This window comes from Panicum virgatum, chromosome 1N, assembly GCF_016808335.1.
Source record: "Panicum virgatum strain AP13 chromosome 1N, P.virgatum_v5, whole genome shotgun sequence".
NCBI lineage: Eukaryota > Viridiplantae > Streptophyta > Magnoliopsida > Poales > Poaceae > Panicum > Panicum virgatum.
Window position 1 is genome coordinate 5421962 of NC_053145.1, and position 21692 is coordinate 5443653.

At 45.7% G+C, this 21692-nt stretch overlaps 4 protein-coding genes across 11 annotated transcripts; 3 read left to right on the forward strand and 1 right to left on the reverse strand.

Annotated features, from left to right (window-relative positions):
- The first annotated feature begins 3226 nt into the window (after positions 1-3226).
- Positions 3227-6794, forward strand: LOC120654786 (choline-phosphate cytidylyltransferase 2-like). Its single transcript, XM_039932434.1, has 8 exons — positions 3227-3571; positions 4998-5111; positions 5190-5285; positions 5473-5515; positions 5636-5791; positions 5912-5992; positions 6193-6291; positions 6371-6794. Exons 1-8 carry the CDS (start codon positions 3237-3239, stop codon positions 6503-6505), a joined length of 1059 nt encoding a protein of 352 aa, XP_039788368.1. The 5' UTR covers positions 3227-3236; the 3' UTR covers positions 6506-6794.
- Positions 6795-6948: 154 nt separating this feature from the next.
- LOC120654787 (haloacid dehalogenase-like hydrolase domain-containing protein 3) lies at positions 6949-9193 on the forward strand. Of its 4 annotated transcripts, none has more exons than XM_039932435.1 (4): positions 6949-7744; positions 7834-8192; positions 8285-8491; positions 8581-9193. In XM_039932435.1, the coding sequence occupies exons 2-4, from the start codon at positions 7893-7895 to the stop codon at positions 8899-8901; spliced, it is 828 nt and encodes a 275-aa protein (XP_039788369.1). In that variant the 5' UTR covers positions 6949-7744; positions 7834-7892; the 3' UTR covers positions 8902-9193. The 4 variants fall into 4 exon arrangements, with proteins under 4 accessions (XP_039788369.1, XP_039788370.1, XP_039788371.1 ...); XM_039932436.1 differs by having other exon boundaries at positions 6949-7620; XM_039932437.1 differs by having other exon boundaries at positions 6949-7502.
- A 5950-nt stretch (positions 9194-15143) lies between these two features.
- On the forward strand, positions 15144-19024 carry LOC120654788 (ribosomal RNA large subunit methyltransferase I). Of its 5 annotated transcripts, none has more exons than XM_039932440.1 (9): positions 15225-15348; positions 15457-15579; positions 16175-16400; positions 16489-16623; positions 16932-17148; positions 17269-17455; positions 17657-17841; positions 18033-18170; positions 18414-18704. In XM_039932440.1, exons 2-9 carry the CDS (start codon positions 15558-15560, stop codon positions 18540-18542), a joined length of 1239 nt encoding a protein of 412 aa, XP_039788374.1. In that variant the 5' UTR covers positions 15225-15348; positions 15457-15557; the 3' UTR covers positions 18543-18704. The 5 variants fall into 5 exon arrangements, with proteins under 5 accessions (XP_039788373.1, XP_039788374.1, XP_039788376.1 ...); XM_039932442.1 differs by having other exon boundaries at positions 15457-15576; XM_039932439.1 differs by lacking the exon at positions 15457-15579 and having other exon boundaries at positions 15144-15348; positions 18414-19024.
- Positions 18805-21692, reverse strand: LOC120654789 (ALA-interacting subunit 3-like). Its single transcript, XM_039932444.1, has 8 exons — positions 21227-21692; positions 20729-20787; positions 20565-20639; positions 20372-20485; positions 20120-20190; positions 19711-20008; positions 19206-19495; positions 18805-19127 (listed from the first exon to the last, which is right to left on the reverse strand). The coding sequence occupies exons 1-8, from the start codon at positions 21309-21311 to the stop codon at positions 19073-19075; spliced, it is 1047 nt and encodes a 348-aa protein (XP_039788378.1). The 5' UTR covers positions 21312-21692; the 3' UTR covers positions 18805-19072.

Sequence of the window (21692 nt, forward strand, 5' to 3'; positions counted from 1 at the left end):
TTTATGATTTTTCCATGATTTACTATGAATTTTCAAAGTTTACAGCCACTTAAAATAATATTTAAACTAGAGCAAAAACTATTTAGAAACTAAAGATCAACCTGTAAGGAAAGTTGTAGATCTTAGAACAAGGAATCCAACAAATTTTAGTTTATATTTTTCTGATTTTTCTATGATTTTCTATTGATTTTACAAATTTACTACTTTTGAAACTAAGAAGGAAAAGAGCTTTCGCAGATAGGCCCCTGGAACATTTTGACTCTTGCAATTGGGTCCCTGGCCGGCCAAAACAGAGGAGCGGTGGCGCCGCCGTTTCCCGGCGAGGGGGCTCGCCGGCGGCGAGGGCCCGGGGAGGAGGAAAGAGAGGAGATCGGCGCGGACCTGTAGGTGGCCTTGGAGCGCGAGGAGGTGGTCTGTGGCGGCGGCTCCATGGTAGGCGGCGGGCGGCGGCGGTGCTGTGCCGCTGCGGCGGCGTTCCGGCGAGGCGTGGAGCTGATGGCCGGGCCCGGGAGCTTCGTTGGGACGAGAGCAAGCGGATTCGGGGGTTGGTGGAGGGCGGAGCGAGCTCGGTCGACGGCTCGGCGTGGAAGTGCGGGCGGCGGCCGTGGCGGCGTGGCCAGACTACGGTGGGCGAGCCGATGCAACAGCTAGTAGGGCCAGGCGGAGCTGGGGCGCGCGACCCGCGTGGCACGGGCGGGGCGCGGCGTGTGCGCTGCAGCTGTGAGCTGACCACGGTGGCGAGGCGGCGTTCCGGTGGCGGCGCGCGGCGACAGCGAGCGGAGGGCGAACGCATGCGCGTAGCGGACGAGCAGGCGAGCTCGAGAGGGTTCGGGAACGGACGAGGCGGCAGCAGGAGATGAACGAAGACGCTCGGCGCGAGCGGCGCTTGGCCACGGTGACCACGCACGGGGAGGAGAGAGCTACACGGGGCTTGATAAATTTTTTTTACCAAATTTGAATTTTCAAATTTTGTTTAACACTCCTAATTGAGGGGGGTTACAGGAAGTACGTTGTTTCTTCATCAGTGATTCACCTCCTGGCTTTTGTAAATGCGTTTCGGTTTTTTCTTTGGTGGTGGAGTGTGTGGCAAGGAAAGTTTGTTGATTTTTCATGTGAGCTTCTTTTAACAGCATTTTTTCATGTGAACTGGTCCGTGTTCGTCTCGATTTTCTGGTGAAATTGGTGAACAGGCCGTTTTTCTGCAGCGTTTAGCTTTTTGGTCTAAGAAGATCTGGAAGAAGGCCCATTGAATGGATATCTGGCCCATTTCCATCCTACTTTGCCCGATTAGCTAAGACCACTTCACACATGGGCCTTACAATCAGTAAAACTGGAGCCAGAATTCCTTTTCTTTTCATTTAGAAAAAAAGGAGCTCTCTACTTTGCCCTCTGTAAAAAAAAACTAAAAACAGAATTTCATGTCATAGTAAATGGGTTTAATGCCTTAATTCAGATATAATCACCAGATCATGTCGCAATCCTCCTAGTTCTACAGGAACGATTTTTTTTCTAAAAATAGCAGAACGAACTTTTAAAAATTGAGAAAAACAATTTTGCTTAACAGAGTGACAACAAAACGTCGGGGACCATCTGGCTCGTGGAGAAGTGGCGCACCCGGGGTCTTTCTTTGCTTTGCATGATGCATTTGGACCACGGAGGCTATCAGGCTATAGTGGACCTTGCATGTATAATGAGTTTTCTAAAAAATACCTATTTGTACTCTTTATGTACAGTTTATATTTATACACTACATAAGTTTTCCATCTCAAGAAAGTCATCTCTTGAATATAATCACTAACCGTTTGCTTCTTATATATTAATCTGGCAAATCTGTTGCCAATTTTACGCTTCAAAAGAAGAAATACTAACCATTCGTTATTTTAATTTCAAGAAGGAGAAATCCAAAATACTCCTCTCATAATTACCCCCCTCAAGTAAGACTAAAGTCTGGATAACTCCCTTAATTATCTCTTGGTTCAAGTTGGCCCATAAACTATGTCATTTAGTTCAATTTACCTCCCAATACAATTTATCTTTTTATTTCTCCACATATAAGTAGAATCTTAATTTAAGATTTGCAGAATTATAGTAGGCATCACAATGTATGTCAAAAAAGTATATTATAAATTTTCATCATTATTTTCTTATAATTTTGTGTCATAAGAGTTAAATATTATGAAATATCACACCTTATTTAAATAATGATGAAAAATTATTAACATATTTTCTAAAATGTGTTATGATTTCCGTTATTACCTTGCAAAATTGTAACACAAGACTTTGCTTGAGCATGGATAAATAACAAAGATAAATTTTATTAAGAGGTAAGTTGGATCAAGTGACATAGTTTAAGAGGAAAATTGAACTAAGAAATAGTTTGGGGATTATCCAGATTTTGACGATACTTAAAAGGAGTAATCTGAACTTTTTCCAAAAGAATACGAACATCATATGCGCTTTCACTTATCATACAGACTTAGCCCTTGTTTAGATGCACCCAAAATTCCAAAACCTTTTGAAATTGGATCACTTTTTGAAAATTTGGAACTAAATAGGCCTTTGTAAAGTTTTGGATGTAATGATTTGGTACCATGGGTGCAAAGTTTTTGAAGTATACAGACACACATTTGAAGTATTAAACGTAGACTAATAACAAAACAAATTACAGATTCCGGATGTCAACTGCGAGATGAATTTATTAAGCCTAATTAATCCATCATTAACAAATGTTTACATATGTCCAAACATTTGATATAAAGTTTACAACTATTTGGAATGTAAAGTTTACAGCCATTTGGAATGTAAAGTTTTGGAATGTAAAGCTTTTGCATCCAAACAAGACCTTAATTTTAAGATTGATGATCAATTCGTTCTTGAATGATCTATGATCCACTGGCCGCATTTGATACGAGCTTGATAAAATTATTCACAAGGCTCGATAGAAAAAGCAACCCGCCCCGATTCCATTACTTTTCAGAAGTCCTTTTTAAAAAAAGGTATTTTCTAGAAATGTTTGTTGGTTTTTATAACAAAATGTTTTTTGGGGGGATTTTATAACAAAATGTTGGTTGTGTTGTATGATGTCCTCACCCTGATCTCATCTCGCAAGGCACGAACGGCGTTTCAGCACCTTTGCAAACGACACGGGCATTACCTGGGCCCACAGGTTCACATCTAGGTCCACAACGTCACGTCGAGGCCCACCAGACAGTGACGCAGCCGATCCCGAAACCTACATGTACACGTCTACCGGTCTCCCTCTTCGACGCGCTCGGGCCCCCTTTCCCTTCCCGAAGGCCGAAGCTTCTCGACCGCCTCCACCTCCACCTCCTCCTCACATGGCCGGCGACGCGAAGGCCGAGGCGGCGCGGGCGAGGCCGGAGTCCTCGCAGGAGGAGGAGGAGGACTGGAAGGAGGCCGAGGGGGACGTCGCCGAGGTCGACCGCGCCGCCCCCAATGGCGCCGGCGAGGGGCAGGTGCCCACGGACCGCCCGATCCGGGTCTACGCCGACGGCATCTACGACCTCTTCCACTTCGGCCACGCCCGGTCGCTCGAGCAGGCCAAGAAGCTGTGAGAACACCACCCCTCCCTCTTGCCTCCTCTCCGCTTGGGTCTGCCTCCGACTGAATCAAACTGCTTCGATCTGCGCCTCGCGCTGGTGTATTGCGGTCAGGCGCCGTCGCGTGCGTGTCGTGCAATTGTTTCTGCTGTAGCGGCACTTGCTGTGAGGTGCGGATAGCGCTTGATTAGGTGGTTCCGTGTAAGATTAGCTGAGAGAAGCTTTCCCCCCTTCTCTGTGGGAGTTTTTGAAATCGTCTCACGCGATTAGCATTTTTTTAATAGACTGAAAGGGCTCTCTTGGTTATATTATCACGCGTGGTTACCATTTTATAAAAGTATTGCTGTGAATAGATTATAAAGTGCGTTAGTGTTAGTGTGGATTAGTGGGTTGCTTGATGTGCGATATTGCAGTAGATGTCCTTTTTTGGCAATTGGATTGGTCGTTTAGTGAAAATTTCAGCTACTTTGTTGGTATGTTATAGTTTTATGGATGTGAGATTTCTCTGTATGGCTCTTCTCCATGTTACCATTAACGGATCATTTAGTGTTTAAAGTGCCTATGTCAGGTGTCCTCCTTAAAAGTGCACTCGGGTTCGGATTCATTCTGCATTTCCTTTTAGCCTGGACAGCAGCTTTGCACCGTTATGTTGCCACACACTGCTTGTAGTTGAACTCTTTTCGTTAGACGCTTGGGGCTATGATTCTCTCGGTCGTGGATACGAATCACCATGCGTTGTTGTGTAGTGCCAACTGCTGAGAATCTTCTAAATTGTTGACATAGGCAACGGGATGGAAGTTGGTACCAGGTTTTTATTCTTTAGATATCAGTTGTACACATGCATGCTGTAGTGAAACGAGTCTTTTCTACGGAAACTAGCCTGTCTGTCTAAATCAATCTGTGATTTCTGATGAATATGGATTCCCTATATAGCTATACCTATATAGCTATATGGATTCCTTAAGAATTTGTATCTATAAGTAGCTCCTCCGCTAGAAGACACCTATCAGGAAAAATTGCTGTCACATTTATGTTAGCTTTTAGGGATATTCAATGTTTTTCTCAAATTTATCCACATAACACAACTTTAGGTACTTCTGGCATGCAGGGAGACAAAGAAAAAGTCCATTTGGCTTACTGTATAGTTGAAGAATCTGACTTTTCTGTGATATCTTTCATAAGGAACCCTGTAGCCATTGTTGATTTCTTAAGTACGAAGCTTTGTTTAGATCTTTAAAGGCTAGAGTACTCCATAATGACACTATTCCGTGTATCTAATGATGCACGTATAGCCTTTTTTCTGTGTATTCAGTAAATCAAGTGCATCTGCTATTAAGCTTGCTAACATCTGTGCTTAAGCACTATTAAAATTGCCTTGCAAAAAGTCTAAAACTATTGTAATACAAGGAGACTGAGTGACTGCTTTCAAATCTGCAGGTTTCCAAACACATATCTTCTTGTCGGATGCTGCAATGATGAGTTGACGCACAAATACAAAGGAAGAACTGTAATGACTGAGGATGAGCGATATGAGTCACTTCGTCATTGCAAGTATTCATCTTTCTCATGCTGTACTATCATAATTAATAAATGCAATACTGTATCTCATATATTTTTCATCATATCCAGGTGGGTTGACGAAGTCATTCCTGATGCTCCATGGGTGGTGTCAGAAGAATTCTTGGATAAGCATAACATTGATTTTGTTGCTCATGATTCTCTGCCGTAAGCATCGTTCTGAAAAATGACTTTGATGTTTCCGTAATGCAGTAAATTTTTCCAAGGAAATGCTTGTGGTGATACAATTGGTTATCTTTACATTCAAAGCCTTTGGTTTTACTCAATGCTGGGTCTGAAATGTCAGTCTATTTAGTTAACCTGTACTCTATTTTTCCTATTTGAACCTACACAGGTATGCTGATGCTAGTGGATCTGGTAAAGATGTTTATGAACATGTGAGTCTAAGTTCCAAATTGAGCAGTTCATGTATTATATCAATTAGAATTTTCTTAACCGTATTAGTTCATATTTTTGGTCTGTGTTTTGGTGTAACTAATATCAGTGTGTTTTATCAGGTAAAAAAACTTGGTAAGTTTAAGGAGACCCAGCGCACTGATGGAATATCAACATCGGATATTATAATGCGGATTGTTAAAGATTATAATGAGTATGTTATGCGGAATCTGGCCAGGGGCTACACTAGAAAGGATCTTGGTGTCAGCTATGTGAAGGCATGTGATACAAACCCCACGCCTTATCTCAATATCCAACTTACAGTAAATTTAACTGTTTCTATTAATGTTGTAGTATTGTTTTATGGGCTTGGCCATCTGACTCTTATGTCTTACCAGGAAAAACGTCTGCGAGTTAACATGGGATTGAAAAACCTGCGTGACAAAGTAAAGCAACACCAAGAAAAAGTGGGAGAGAAGGTACTTGTATTCACCATCATAATTATTTATGCAATTAGTGGATTCCAATGTTCAACATATTGAGTCTCATAGTTTTGTTAAATCTCTCACCCTTTGTGAACTTGGTGCATACGCTTCCATCTTATACGTGAAGCTGCTATTTAGTTGATTATTACTTTGCCAACACCATTAGCTCTCTGAATTCAACTGTTCATTTGCAGTGGAGCACAGTTGCAAAACTCCAGGAAGAGTGGGTGGAAAATGCAGACCGCTGGGTTGCTGGCTTCCTAGAGAAGTTTGAGGAAGGTTGCCACTCAATGGTCAGTTACCCTTAGACCCTTACTAGTCTGCTATTGATAAGAATCCAGTGCTCACACTTGTTTCTGAAACTTCCCTCAGGGAACCGCCATCAAGGAGAGGATCCAGGAGAGGCTCAAGGCACAATCCAGGGACTTCGGTAGCCTTTTACAGTACGACAGCGACGATTATGAGGAAGAAGATGAGGATGAACACTTCGAAGATGTCCATGAATAGCGCCCCTATAAATATACGCAAGGTTGTGTTAGTTTATCCGATGCAAATCGTCTGTTGGTCCTACACCGGTTCATATGCCCCTCTTGGTTCGGGATCCTTATAACAGTCAAAGGTAGGTCAGGTCAGCTTGCCGTGCTTGTAGGTGCTCTTGATGTTTGTTCAGGCAATGTCCGGTTGTAAAGGTTGTAGAACTCCGCCCATACTTGTATGGAGGATACATGTCACATTTTACATTCATCCAGAACATAAGACTATAAATTTCAAGTCAAGCCGGTTATAAATTGGTAAATTTTTGTCTATTGTCCTCACTGTTTTGCCTTATACAACTCCATGAGGAATACAATACCTGGAATTTAGATAGAGAGAAACAATTCATAATTAGGTTTCCTACGGATTCCTTGTATTGTTTTAATAGACAAATGTGTCTTGGATTCCTTGGCACCTTTCTATAGTTGGGACTTGGATGCCTTGAACTCTCAGCCTGGAACCAAACCACAGGTACATTTTTCTGTGTGCTGGACTGCTGGAATTCAGGTGATTGGCTTGTTTCTTCCCCGTTCCAAGGCCTCGTGCTAGGGGCCGGTATCTTCTCTCTATGGTGCCTTGGTCTTCCCTCTCTGTGCTCTTTGCTTGTGTTCTTTATGCAGCAGGCTGCCGGAACCACCTTGGAGCCTACACAAGTTTCTCCCTAGTCCCTTAGGTGTGTTTTTTTTTTGAAACGGTTTTTTACAATGTGATTAGGCTCTTCAATGCAGGAGGTTGCCTAATGGCATACTCCTCTTTTCTTGTTGAGCAAGGAGATGGGGGCATAGTATGCATAGACTTGACTTCTTTCCTTCGCTTCCCTTTCCTTGAGAAACACCAGCACTGTGGCAAAAGAGGTTAGAAGTAGCGTGGTTTTGGTCATCCTTGCTTGGATTGCTTCAAGAGAAGTTTCCTCTTCCTTACCCAGATGCTCGAATTCGATGTCGGGTATTTCGGGGTTGCTTTCGTGGAGGTAGTAGTAGCTTCTTTCTTGCCCCCATTTTGTCCTGCAGCTTAAGGCACCTGCTTCTATAACTTCAGCTAAGAGTTCTACGATTTCATCATGCTTTCCCTGCCAAATGTCGCTCCTGGTATTCCATTCTCAATACAATTTGGTTTGGCACTCAAATTTGGCTGATTGGTTCTTGGATTCAGGATTCTTGGCACTTGTAGAATACGGCGCCGATCTTCGATTTTTTTTGTTCCCCCTCCTCTGTAATCTGTTACCTTAACTTTTTGGAAATAATTAATTTGACAGCCTATGATCAGGTCATGTTCTTCGTTTCTTCTCCTGGTGTAATCAGGTGACAGAGCTCATTAACTTGTTGATGAACAATCAGATACAACTTGGCTGAAGAAATACATGCATTCCGGCCATCATCTTCACAGTCCACCAAGCATGTCGCCGTCGCTGCTGTCGAAGCTGCGGTTGGTCACCGTCGACGTGACGGGCACCCTGATCGCCTACAGGGGCCAGCTCGGCGACTACTACTGCATGGCGGCCAAGTCCGCCGGGATGCCGTGCCCGGACTACACGCGCGTGCACCAGGGCTTCAAGCTCGCCTACGCCGAGATGAGCCGGCGGCACCCGTGCTTCGGCCACGCCGCCGCCATGCCCAACGCCGAGTGGTGGAAGATGTGCGTCAGGGACTCCTTCGCCATGGTAAGGCCACCCGATCTGCGAAGCGAAGGCCATGGAGTTTCTTCGAGCAGGATCGCTGATCCTGTGGACGGCACGGTGTGTGCTCGACGCAGGCCGGCTACGACTACGACGACGACACGTTCGAGCGGATATTCCGGCGCATCTACGCCACGTTCGGCTCCTCGGCGCCCTACACGGTGTTCCCGGACGCGCGGCGCTTCCTGAGGTGGCTGCGGGGCAGGGGGCTCGTCGTCGGCGTCGTCAGCAACGCCGAGTGCCGGTACAGGGACGTCGTCCTGCCGGCGCTGGGGCTGAACCAGGTCTGCCGGCCATGCCATGCCCCATGCTCACCTCTGCCTTCTCGCCGTGTTCTGGAGCTCTGACACCCGTTTGCTCTGCGCGGCCGAAGGGCTCGGAGTGGGACTTCGGGGTGTTCTCGGGCATCGTCGGCTTCGAGAAGCCCGACCCGAGGATCTACGAGGCGGCGCTGGAGGCGGCCGGGGGCGTGGCGCCGGGGGAGGCGCTGCACATCGGCGACAGCCTGCGCAAGGACTACGCCCCCGCGCGGAGCCTCGGGATGCACGCGCTGCTGCTGGACCGGTTCAGGACCGCCGAGGCGGAGAGCTGGCGGCGGTCCGGCGCGCCGGTGCTCCCGGACCTCGCCGCCGCGCGGGAGTGGCTCGCCGGGGATGTCATCAGGGAGGAAGCGGAGCCTGCAACGGCCAGGTGAAAATGAAATGCCCGGAAGGAAAGGAGAGCATTTTGGAAATTGAAATGCTCTCGCCTGACAATTATTGCAATTCCTGCTGCTACGACGGTGTGGAAGATGCAGCGAGCCCCAGAGAAAATGGCTGGCTGAATGAGCGAGTGCTCATCGCTGATGTAATTAGCTTCAATCCGGAGGCCAATGGCCAATGACCAGCATCGTCGTGTTATCAAGATGAGCAGTTCGTTCAGATTTCAGAGTGATCTACAACTGCAATGTGACCCTACACAATTTTGACACAGGGATTCACGTAGAAGCTGCACCATTTTTCAAGCCATTTTGCAGAATTCACATACTCCAAATGGGACAAATAAAGAATTTCGCTGGAAGCAGTTGGCTTCACGAAAAACACAAACACTACCAACATTTTCAGTTCCAACAGGGCCTTTAGAGCATCCAAGAGTGCCCAAAACATGTTGCTAAAAATCGCTTTTGGAAATAAATCAGGAAAAAACTATTTCAACAGTGGGCCAAAAGTGTGCCCAATCTTTCCGCGCGCCCAATCCAGGCGGTATTGCGAGCCAAATTTCCGCTGGCCCAAAGTGCTCCCAATCCGCTGCACCCGCGTCATCATTGTCACGTACGATGGTGTGCTGTGCTGTGCAAACAGGATGTGCCTACACCTGGGATTGGATTGACATCCAAAATCCAATCGGAGGAATCCAATTGAAGTCCAACTAAAATCGAGCATCCATTCAGTCCAACACAAACAATTAGTCTCCAACATCCAATTCAGTCCAATCCAACTCCCCTTAATTCAAATCCATCCAATATAATCCAAAATTCAAGTATGTAGTGGAGCCATAAACAATCAGCCATGTTGGACGCCCTCCTTGGCCGCGACAAACTCACCGGCAAGCAAGCTGCACAGCCTTCTCGTCGGCTTGCCTACCCGCAGCTTGATGGCCCGCGCTGCCCACACCGGCCGCCGCTGTTCGACCGCGCCGCCTCCACCAGCGGCACGCCAGCCTGCATTGGTCCGGCTCGCCGTAGCGCTTGCTGCCACTCGCCAGCCTCCGTGTGCGGCTCGCCGGCTTCCCCACCTCCGTGCCCGTGTCAACTGCTGCTCGCCGGTCGTGCTGCCTCGCCTCCGTTCGCCGTTGCACGGCCTCCGCCATGCCTCGCCGGCTTGGCCGCCTCTACGCCTGCGCCAACTGCCGCTCGTTGGCCATGCTGTCATCTGCAGCCATATGCCTCCTTCGCCTGCCACAGCAACCACAGCGGAGCGCCTCCTCCGCCTGCAGCAGCCATCGTGCGCGCCGCCACCGCTCCTGTCCAGCGCGCATCGGCAAGGTTTCCGAGACTCCAGATTCTCCGATCCGCGTGATGAAGGCAGGAGAGAAGAGGCGCGGCAGCTGGAGAAGAAGACGCGCGTGTAACACTTCAGGTATTAATCACCTATAATTAAGAAATAATTTCGGCCATTAGCTCTAACTTCCGCGACAATTCACCAAATCAAGTTGTTCTGTCAGTCTGGGCCAGACCCGTTGTCCCGACCGGTTAGACCGGTCGGGACAACGGGTCTGACCGGTTGAAGCTGGGTCAACCGTTTTCTTGGGCCCACATCATTTAAACTGCTCTCTTTCTCACCCAACCACTTCCTCATCCTTGCCTCGCCCAGCTCAGCTCCTGCCCGAGCTCTCTCCCTCTCATTTCCTTCCCAAGCCCTAAGCTCTTCAATCCTCCCTCTTCATTTGGTTTCAAGGCCATGGGAGCTTCGTATTGGCGTAGGTGATCATCTCCTCCACGTGCTCCTTCCTGGGTGCTGTGGATTCCAAGTTCTTTGTGGGGGAGGAGCCCATTCAAGGTAAGCAACTAGGATTGGTTCGATCTCCTTTTCTAGATGATCTTAAGTGATTCTCTCTGGTCAAAAATATCCAAGTGGATCCATGAACTAAGGGCTAGAAAGGATTTAGAAGTTGAGGGCTAGTTTAACTCATCCAAGGTATTTCATCTAGGGTTGGGTGAATCCATCTTTCTAGGAGGTTTTAGTCGAATCCCTTGGGTCAAGATCATTTATATGCACCTCTGAACTAGTGCCTGGAAGGGATTGAGTTTTGGTGGGCTACCTTAGCCGCGACTTGGGGTCTAGTTTTTGCTCTGGTTGGGACCGGTCTGACCCGTCGGAGGGACCGGTCTGACCGGTGGTGTGACTGGGTTAAGGGTGACCGGTCTGGTGGACCGGTCTGACTGGTGTGGTAGTGGCTGAGAGGGTTTCGTATGGAATATTTAGTGCAATTAGTTTGAAATTGGTTTGGTTATTGTGTACTTGTAATTTTTGCAAATCATGCATGCATTCTCTCATATCATATACATATGCACACGTGTAGCAGCCGTGGCGGAGGAGGTGGTATACGAGGTGGTTGCGGAGCCATAGGAGCCATGGGGGCAAGCCCCGCAGCAGGAGGTCCGTGGGGAGTCGGCCCAAGGCCCATCTCACCCTAGCGCTGAGCAGCAGACTCAAGACAAGCCCCGGTGCATGTCCTATTATTTTAAATTATGACACATATATATGTCTTTATTACTTGTGCATTAGGTTTAGGAATTATTTGAAACCCTAGTTGCATGAACCCTAGGTTTCCCTGGCCTTATACTAGTATGAATAGGTCGTTAGCACTGCTATGCTTAATAGGGCTCGATAGAAGCCGAGTGATAATTCGGTCACTCGCGAGATATAGGATGTCCTTATGTTATTTTATATGAGTTATTATGTTCAAGATGGAAAATATAGGATGGAAGACCGGATGGGGAAATGTGTAGCCCCATCTGTGTCGATTAAGGACCGTTCCGTTGTCGGCTGTGCTGATCGGGGATTGAATTGTACTAGCCGCATGCCGGGAATAGGAGGTAGTCGAAATCGGTAAGCCGAGTACTGCTTTGCTTCGAAAGTACAGGAACCCGCACCCAACTCCTGGGGCGAGTCGAGTAGTCGCGGAGAATTGGGGATGCATATGTTTACTTTTGGTGGTCTCACGTTGAGCTCGGCTGACCATATGTCGTTGGGCTGGTTCCTGTAGTTCGAGGCGGGGAGGGGAAAGGTTGGTGCGTGGGGTCCGACGGGGCTTTTGCGTGTCGTGTTGGTTAGGTCCACCTTGCAAGGTTAAATCGAATCGATTCGCTGTGTCTCGCGGTTATGAGAGCCTTGATCTCTTTGTCATATCGTAGAAAGGAAAATGAGTAGAATGAGAAGAGATGAAATGTGGGCTGATGATATCTAATTAATGATTTGATCACCTTGATTGTTGTAGTTTTGCCAATCATAGATGATTAGTAATTCTATTGATAGAAATGGGAGCTAAAACTTGGGAAATAAGGACTCACTTATAGTGCTTTTCTGCAAAATAACCACCAGCTAAAAGTCTTGTATGTCTAGATATGTGGGCTAAGTTATACCCACTGATCGGGTAAGTCTTGCTGAGTATTAGTTGCTCAGGGTTTGTTGCCACCATACTTTTATTTCAGGGCACCCAGACGTGGATTTTTGCCCCTGCTGCGTCAAATTTATCCGCCGGGATGCAGAGGGGTGAGAAGTCGTGGATCGAGACCCCTAGGTTAGAGAGTTGTCGGGTTGCACACTTAAGGGCAGAGTTGCAGCCCCTCAGATTTTGTTGGACCGGTCTGACCGGTTAGTGGACCGGTCTGACCGGTATTCGCAGGGTTTTCTTGCAGCCGGTCTGACCGGTTGTCTGAACCGGTTGTGCATAGGCAGAAGTGTAGAAGTAAGGGAATGTAGACCTTTCTATTGTTATTCGAACTCGTATCTCTGGAGTTGTAAAATATGTAAATTATGTATGTATTTGAACCAGTTTTGTAAAATTATTGTATTTAAACTCGTGTTGTAAAGATTGTGGTTTATCCTTTTTCCGTCTTGCCGTATAATTTCAAGTATTTGTCGTGTTTGTACCATTTGCGCCACCTTCGCGTGGGACTACCGGTGTTGTTTCGATCGGGCCGTGGGTTGAGAAAAGATCGCCAAATTAAACCATTAAGCTAATGTGCCCGATGTGTTCAAATGACGGCCATTACGTTTAATTTGGAGTTTTAATTTGACGGTTCCATCACAGCGCAGTGGCCCAGGGAGAAGACGGTGGAGGGAGAAGACGTGCGTGCGGCTGGCTTCCTGTCCAGCGCTCCCTTCCTCCGGTCCAACAATGTTTGGATTATCCCTGGGAGCTAGATGAGAGCTGTCGTACGCATGTGGAGGAGGTTGCCGAGCAGCTTGAGCCTTAGCGGCTGCCGGCCGGCGGCCGGAAGGCAAGCGTGCGTGCGAAGCTTTAGCAACTTGTCGGTCCGCAATGGCGCAATCCAATAAGGTTTGGATTATCCTATATTTTTTATCCAACACAATCCAATCCTATTGAGTCTAAAGCAACTGGATGTCCATATTCAATTGGATCCAAATCTAATAGAATCCAAGTGCCAGAGTCTAATTGGATTTGGATTTAGTCCAATCCATTCCCAGGACTAGATGTACCTCTGATCGTGCTTCAACGTCTGTACGAGCGTTCTCTCGAACTCTCCAGTCCAGCTACAGTTGAGAGAGGAGACCGCGAGCGCTCCGATCTCCGCCGGGAGGGCCGGTGGTCTTCCTCGTCTCCGATGGCCTGCGGGCTTTTGCGAGATGGTGAAGACTGCTGGGCTTCTCTCGGTTAGAGGTGTAGATCCTAGTATATCTAGGTTTAGGTGTCCGGCGGTGGTGTCGAGGCGGCGGCGGCGGCGCCGTCATCAAGGAATAAGGTCCTCTCGTGCTTTTCCCGTCTCGGCGGCGCTATACTCCGGTGCTGCCGACGAGCGCATGGAGGTGGAGTCCGGCTTCGCCGGATCCTGTACAGGAGTCCACGCGGTCGGCCGTCCCGTCGTCTCGACATGGTGGCGGGGTCGGCGTGCTGCTTCGTCGAGGGTACATCGACAGCTGCAGGCGATGCAGCTGGCTGGAGAGTGGATCGATCTTGACTTTCCCGCGGCGCGTGTCGTCGGCGAGATTCGATCCATGGTCGGAGGAACTCGGGGCGTGTCCCCGGCCGATGCTCCTTCATCGACGATTTCTTCCCGGCCTTAGTGTCGGGTTGCTGTTGCGGCTTGATTCAAAGCTTCTATGCGATGGGACTCCTCCAAATCTGGGATGGCCATGGTGCCTTCTTCGACGACGGCGGCCGGCGACGAATCAACGACGGCGGTGGTCGATGGAGACCCATGGCGTCTGGGGGAAGCACGGAGTCCAGAGACCTCAGTGTAATTTCTGTTTTTGTCACGGGCTTCTGTGTTAGATGGTTGGGACAGCTGTCCATGTATCCTCCTTCTACGTATCCGTACTTGTATGCGTATTTGTACGTTTTCCTTATCCAGTAATACAGGTACGGCTTACTAAAAAAAAACTTGCCATTATCCTGTAGCTGCTGGACTATAAATTGGGCTGCCAGGTTATAAATTCTGGGCGCACAAATATGATTTCCATTCATAAATTTCATCCTACACACGCGTACTAAAAACCCTCTCTTATTTTTTACTGGAGGCCAAGGCGTCGATCAACAAAGGTGAGGAGACAGTGCTCAGAGGTCGAAGCGGATGCGGAAGGAGATTAAGTTCTCGGCCCAAGAATATATGACATGGCTGCGATTTACCCCAGCGATCTCACTGATTTTTGGAACTGTTGGTGGAGGGGTCATTTTCGCCTCCCAATAATTTTTGGCAGGATCCTAAAACCACTTTTTTACCACTGTATTTTTTGGGTACTCTTGGAGATGCTCTTAGGAAATGATGAGGAGAGACTTTTGCATCAAGCCTGAATCGTGAATCCTTCTGGATTTTTGTTAGATCAAGACAAATTTAGATCGTTATAATTGAAAAAAGAGGATTAAAATGAAGCAGTAGGAAACCATCCAAAATCTCGGTAAGGGGGTGTTTAGTTAATGAAAAAGTTTGGGTTTGGGTACTTTAGCACGTTTTGTTGTTAATTGACAATTAATGTTTAATCATAGATTAATTAACGTCATTAGATTAATCTCGTATGAATCAGTTAGACTGCGTACTTAGTTATTTTTTTCAACTATATTTAATACTTCGTGCATGTGTTCGAAAATTCGATTGGACGGGTATTGTGTAAAAAAAAATTGGAACCTAAACGCTGCCTAACACGACATGTCATGGGTGGGGCCACAAAAGGGCCCACGTAGCAGTAACAGCGAGGAAGATATCCATCCGCAAGTATCTGGGCACCGGGCAGCGGAAACTCAAAGCTGAAGGCCATGCTGCGCCTTCGCGCTTGCGGCGGCACGGTGCCGGCGTCGGTGCCCGCGGTCGTCTGGGCGCGCCTGGCGCGGCGCGCCTCCTCCACAGCCTACGGGGCCGCCACCGTCGCCGCTGCTTCCTCCGCTTCGTTCGGCCTGGAAGAGCTCGCCGCAGAGCGCAAAGGTCTCCTCCCCTTATTCTGTGGCATTCTGTCGAACGGTTGCGGTCCCCCTGAGCCGTTAGTCGCTCTGCGCCGCTGATTTGCTCCCTCTGTCTCATTCTGTGGCACAGCATGGCAAGACGAAGATGGCAAGGTGGGCCGTCGAGCGCAGTAGCCATGGCGATGGCTTCCTGTTTGCTGAAATGCCCAGCCTAAACGTGCATGGCTTGCCATGTTAACATGCCAGCCAAGTTGTGTGTGAGCTACCTTAATGTAGCTTCAAAATAGTGCTAGTTTATGTGTAGCGAGGTGCCTGATTAAAGCTTTAGGATAGTGCTAGGTTTATGTGTAGCAAGGTGTTTGATTGTAGCTTCAGAATAGTGCTAGGTTTATTTATAGTGAGGTTTATGCTGATAAAAAAGTTTTCATCTGTGAGAACTGCCATTGGTGCTGCTGCTTCCCATCAAATCAGAACAATCAATTCTTGAAATCCATCCCTTTCTCTAAACATTTAGCGCTACACTTTATTGCTCCGACAGCTTCATATGCACTGCTAAGCATTTTCTTGTTAGTGACAACATTGTGAGATGATGACATCGACAGCCACCTAAATGTTGACAATAATTTCTTTTAAATCCTTTGAGCGATGATTCACCATAAAGTGGAATTGTATTTTGCGAAGATAAGGAGTCAGTGCTCATCTAGGAATTAGTGTACTGTGAAATCTGGCATATCTGATTTTGTTTGATTGGTAATCAACTCTCACTTTTCAATTAAGTTATGGATAGTAGACTGAAGCATTTATCGGTTAAATTCAAGTAAATACTGACTTTTAAACATGTTTTATAGGTTTGGCAAAAGTAGTATTAAAGAAGGGCAAGACCCAAATATTCCGTGATGGGAGCCCAATGGTGTATAGTGGTGCCGTTGATAGAATAATCGGTCGACCTCCTCCGAAATCTGGTGATGTTGTTCTGGTAGCTGATGGGACAGAGAAATCTATTGGATGGGGTCTCTATAACTCGGTGTCCGTGTTTTGCGTCAGGCTGATGCAGCTGGAAGAAGAGGCAAGAAGGTGACAGTCAGTGGTACCAGCTTTTTTTTTAAACCGCTGACATTTTAACACCTCAAGCGGATGTATTACTTACCTTTGTTCCTTTCAGAGATCCCACTTGTGCACTTAATATGGAAAGACTGCTCGAAGCAAGGATTTCATCTGCTGTGGATTTACGGCGAAGTTTGGGTCTCCCTTCAGCTAACACAAATGCTTATCGCCTTATCAACAGTGAAGGGGACAGGTATATGCCAAATTTACCAATGGAAGTTGGGACCATGTTTGAATCATCAATAGAAATACTATTTGTTCAACACGGCTTTTTTTATGTTGTAGGGTAACCTTGTGCAATAAATATCCTAAGATAAAAATCCTTAGATGAAGAATAGATTGTTTTTGGTGTGCCTTGAATGCTCTCCATAGAGCACTGAATGCTGATCAGCACAAAAAAAAGAGTTACTTTTACTATATTTTCGTGCTTTATCTAGTTCTTGGCATGCAGTTTTCTTGGAAATTCATCTAAAATTTTTACTCGCTATTTTTGAACTGCAGATTATCTGGTCTAATAGTGGATATCTTTGCTGACGTTGCCGTGATTGCTTCATCTGCTGCTTGGGTTGAGAAATATAGGGAAGAAATCCAGATTCTTGTTAGCAAAGTTAATGGCATCAACCATATAAGGTGGAGGCCATCAGCAGATATTTTGAAAGAGGAAGGATTGGATATATCAGAACAAATGGAGCATGCTTCTTCATGCTCAACTGTGAAGGTGGACCTGTTGACTCAGACAAGTTTATGGTTCGGTATCCATTGGTTTTGATAGTTTGTGTCATCTAACATGTGATTTATCATCAATGGTTCTAACACTATCCCATTGTTATTTTTACAGGTCATGGAGAATGGCATTGTATACTTAGTCTCATTAGAGGGTCAGAAGACAGGATTTTATGCAGATCAACGGGAGAACCGCCATTTTATATCATTGCTCTCAAAGGATCAAAGGGTCCTTGACATTTGCTGCTACAGTGGTGGTTTTGCTCTACATGCAGCCAAGGGTGGTGCTGATAATGTCATTGGTAAAATACTGTAATCTAATGAGCCTTTTATATTTTTAGTCATCTGTTTATGTGGTTTTCAAGTTATGTACAATTGGATTTTGATGGAATACTGACATCATTAATTTGGAAATTTCACACTAAGATCTAATCTTTATTATATGTTTATAATTTATTCTGGTTTTACAGTGCAAAATATTCAACCACCGTAACCATTTTCAGGCATTGATTCATCAGGATCAGCACTAGACCTTGCCAATGAGAATATCATTCTCAATGAGTTAAATCCTGGAAGGATCTCATTTGTAAAAGGAGATGCAACTGCATTCATGAAAGGAGCTATCTCGAAAAATGAATTGTGGGATTTGGTAATCCTTGACCCTCCAAAGCTGGCACCTCGAAAGAAGGTATGCATAAACGCACCACTGGACCTAGAGGGTCTACTTGTAATATCTAGTTTGACTTGAATTGTATATATTTTTCATCTAATTCAAACACTGAAGCATGCTATATGTGTAACTGTTCGTGAATTTTTTGGCTCTTAGCATGCCCCCCTAAGGCCCCTTCATTGACTTGTTGATGACCATCTCTTGTATAGGTGCTACAAAGTGCATCCGGTATGTATAGAAGCTTGAATGCTCTTGCAATGCAAGTAGTGAAGCCAGGGGGATTACTCATGACCTGCTCTTGTTCTGGAGCTATGACTCAAAGTGGCATGTTCCTTAAAACCATTCAGGTATTTGACCTTACGTCCTTACCCATCTGGAACAACTACTCAACACACATCCTGTCCCCTAGAGCGTACAATTATTTAACATGATAGAAAAATGTTCTCTTATTTATGCCATAGTTCTCCCAACATTTGATTAGTTGTGAGATGATTAAAAAAAAGTAGGTGGTCCCATTGATAATCTTGTGTTAATTTGCCCACATAGATAACTGTTTAGAAACTTCCTCTTCTAATGTTCTTTTATATTAGGGTGCTGCATCAATGGCCGGCAAAAAGGTGACAATCTTACGCCAAGCTGGGGCAGCTTGTGATCATCCCATTGACCCTGCATACCCTGAGGGCCAGTATCTCAGCAATTACTTGCTACGAGTGGCATGAAAAAAACAGATATAAAAGCAGCGGAAGTTTATAGTTGTAGCAGCCTGACAAGCCTTATACTGATCACTTCTGATTTCTGAAGAGCTTAAGTTAATCTAGTTTAGTCATGCAGATTAGATGTAGTCCTTTATTTATGAAGAAAAATGCATCCATTTTGTTTGATTTACATAATATCCTTAGACCTTAGGAACACTGTGCTTGCATGATGGGTATTTTTATCAAGATCCACAAGTGGTGACGAGAATGGAAGATGCAAACCATATAGATGGAATTTCGTAGCAGTTTCGAAAATCAAAACTGACACTCACTTCTGATTCCGAGTATACAATTTGGAGAACAGAAAGGTATTTTGTTTCAATGTAATGTACAATCTGTGCACGATTTGATCAGCTATCACTCGTACATGGCCTACCTTGTGTATATTCTACACCAACTCTCACAAATAATATTTCTATGTAGTACATGATACATTTGAACCATAAGCTGAATTGTTTCTCGCTGCCTGTGTAACATTTAACTTTCAAAGTATATCAGCGGCCTACAGGGGGCCTGTTCCATGACAAGTAATTGTTATCTCCCAATTTCCTGCAGGTAACCAGAAGAAAATCAGATTTGCATATACTTGATATAATTGCAATCCGTGAGAACTAAAAAGTCACTAACCTTGGTTTTATTAAGTAGAGCAAGGTGAATGCAAATGCCAAGAAGAAGCAGAGTCCACCAACAGTCAGATATGCAAGGCCAAGAAAATCGTTCTTTCCACCAAGCCAGGTTGTGGTAGAAAGCACCAACTTCTTCTTGCCACCAAAGCTATAGGTGTTGTAATTGTTCTCCAAATGGACTGTAATGGTGTCGTTTACCTTGAGATCAACATATATCCTACCATACAGCTTTCTGAATGTAGGAAGTGCTGCAGTTCGCATCCAAACGATAAGGTCCTCTTGCTCACTCAACTGCTCAGTAGAAAAGCAGGTCAGTGAATTCAGTGGCAAAATTTATCCTGAACTATCAAACGAACTTATCTTAATCAATCTAAGACAAAATTCATTGGGGGTCATTTTATCTTAAATTCGATAACTACGTATACTACAAGCGCAATTTTCCTCTGAGGTGCCCACCAAATATGCAGTTATTTGATGATATATCAAAGCAAGGACCACATACATACCGGCATAGTTGAATTAAGTATTTTTCCACCTTGAAGAGGTCCTTTCTGGAAGTTTGTTGGGAAGACATCACTCCCAAATTTGTGTTCTCTGTCACTTTTCCAAGATATGTCTTTCTTGTCCACAGGCAAGTTTTCATTGTTGCGGGCAAGGTCATATGTATCATTGAACAGGCTCCATGCAATAAGACCACAAGGCACGATTGGCTTTCCATCTATTGTGGCCTCAGGATCGCAATTGTCAGTCTTGGTTGCCTTACCTTTATCTCTTAGCTGTTCATCATTGCGACTCTTGACATACCTTAATGTGATGAATGCGACAGTTAAGCAGGGTAAAAACAGAGAGAGAGAGAGAGAGAGAGAGAGAGAGAGAGAGAGAGAGAGAGAGAGAGAGAGAGAGAAGATTGCATACCTCCTATGATTCTGGTAGAAGTTATCCAGCTGGTAATAAACAAATATCGGCTGCTTCATCTCCTTTGTAATCTGAAGACCATGTATTCAAATATTTCAGCCAAGGATTCATTTGGTTTTTAAGCCAAGATGCATATTTTTAAAGTAACTAACATGTCACACACTATGCAGATAGGATATGAGGCATACTTGTCTTGAAGAATATTCTCAAAATTTCAGGTTATAGAAGAATACATGCAGATAATCCAATTACCGTCAGGTTCCTTGTGCAGGCTTTTGGTATAGTTTTGTCCCGGATGTAAGCAAGCTTGTCAGTCACATTAGTGGGAACACATGCATCATCATACCGATCAACAATCTCAACAACCTGCAGCAAAGAAAACAACCAACATAAACAAAATGACCTAACTCATTATCAAACCAAGCAGATAGGATATGAGGCATACTTGTCTTGAAGCTCGCAGCGAAGCAACACCAATTGGTACAAAAATCACACCAACAAGAACGAATACTGAAATAACCTGTACAACGTAAGAAATTAAGCACAACCATTTGTGAGATATGATGCAGGAAAGCTGACGTCAAGGGAAATTTGTACTATTAAACCTACCCATTTTGGAGTAAGAATTGGCTTGCAAGCTGGGAGCTCCTGCTGCGTAAACTTGGAGTCTGTATGCACGGAAGGACTAGTATGAGAACTCCTTAATACTAGCCAAGCTTAATATGAATATATGAAAAGCAGGCACGCCATTTAAAAAGATTCAGAATTTTGTCGATGACTCGGAACCCCAGTTCTGATCTCTACCGGTAGTATTAATAACTAGTCAAAAGCATGGACTAAGTTCTTCGACTATATCATCTCAAAGAGAGAAAATACAGTATGAACTGAACATCAGATTTCAGTATTCGAGAGAAATTAAACCTCACAAAGTTAATCTTAATCACCACCAACTTATACATGATAACCAGCCCGAAAATACTCAAAAGAAAAGGTTCTAAACCCCAATCAAAATGAAAAGGAAAACAGAGATGATATCCATCCTTGTTTGAATCCTAAAACTAGAGATAATATATATCAGCAAGATCGTATTGTGGAAGGAGATCTCACACTTGGGCTTCCTGGAGTTCCTCCTGGGCGCCGCGCCGCCGTCCCCGGATCCGCCGGAGCTCGACCCGGCGGCGTGGGTGTCCATCTCACCAACCGCCAAGAAACGCCTCTACCTGCCGCCCAAAACGAACCTCGCCAAAATCGCCGCCCGCCCGCACCGAGAACCCAAGCAAGCACGACGAAACGAACGCCGCCCCCAGCTCCCCTGCCTCAAGATTTGTTGGCGCGTGGAAGGCGATAGCGGGGAAAGAAGTAGAAGACGGAAAAGCTGGGGGCCTGCTGGTCGCCTTGCGAAGGTTACAAGGAAGTGGGGAGGAGCGGTTTGACTTCGAGAAGAGGAGGGTGGGGGAGGGAGGGAGGTGGTGGTCGTGGTCGTGCCCCCCGCGTTGAGATGCGCCGGCGGAGATGACCAGGGGAAGAGTCGAATCAGTCAAGGAAGTTGCCTAGTCCCAATGCTTTTTTTCCC

Bases quoted from the DNA above. Each gene is read 5' to 3' on its own strand.
- LOC120654789 (XM_039932444.1), bottom strand. From the start codon at position 21,311: ATGGACACCCACGCCGCCGGGTCGAGCTCCGGCGGATCCGGGGACGGC. The intron at 20,486-20,564 runs GTATGCCTCATA...TCTTTGCTGCAG, and splicing joins CGCTGCGAGCTTCAAGACAA to GTTGTTGAGATTGTTGATCG. The intron at 20,009-20,119 runs GTATGCAATCTT...CATCACATTAAG, and splicing joins TTCTACCAGAATCATAGGAG to GTATGTCAAGAGTCGCAATG.
- LOC120654787 (XM_039932435.1), top strand. From the start codon at position 7,893: ATGCATTCCGGCCATCATCTTCACAGTCCACCAAGCATGTCGCCGTCG. The intron at 8,193-8,284 runs GTAAGGCCACCC...TGCTCGACGCAG, and splicing joins TCAGGGACTCCTTCGCCATG to GCCGGCTACGACTACGACGA. The intron at 8,492-8,580 runs GTCTGCCGGCCA...GCGCGGCCGAAG, and splicing joins CGGCGCTGGGGCTGAACCAG to GGCTCGGAGTGGGACTTCGG.
- LOC120654786 (XM_039932434.1), top strand. From the start codon at position 3,237: ATGTACACGTCTACCGGTCTCCCTCTTCGACGCGCTCGGGCCCCCTTT. The intron at 5,516-5,635 runs GTGAGTCTAAGT...GTGTTTTATCAG, and splicing joins GTAAAGATGTTTATGAACAT to GTAAAAAAACTTGGTAAGTT. The intron at 5,993-6,192 runs GTACTTGTATTC...GTTCATTTGCAG, and splicing joins AAGAAAAAGTGGGAGAGAAG to TGGAGCACAGTTGCAAAACT.
- LOC120654788 (XM_039932439.1), top strand. From the start codon at position 15,183: ATGCTGCGCCTTCGCGCTTGCGGCGGCACGGTGCCGGCGTCGGTGCCC. The intron at 17,842-18,032 runs GTATGCATAAAC...TCTCTTGTATAG, and splicing joins AGCTGGCACCTCGAAAGAAG to GTGCTACAAAGTGCATCCGG. The intron at 18,171-18,413 runs GTATTTGACCTT...CTTTTATATTAG, and splicing joins TGTTCCTTAAAACCATTCAG to GGTGCTGCATCAATGGCCGG.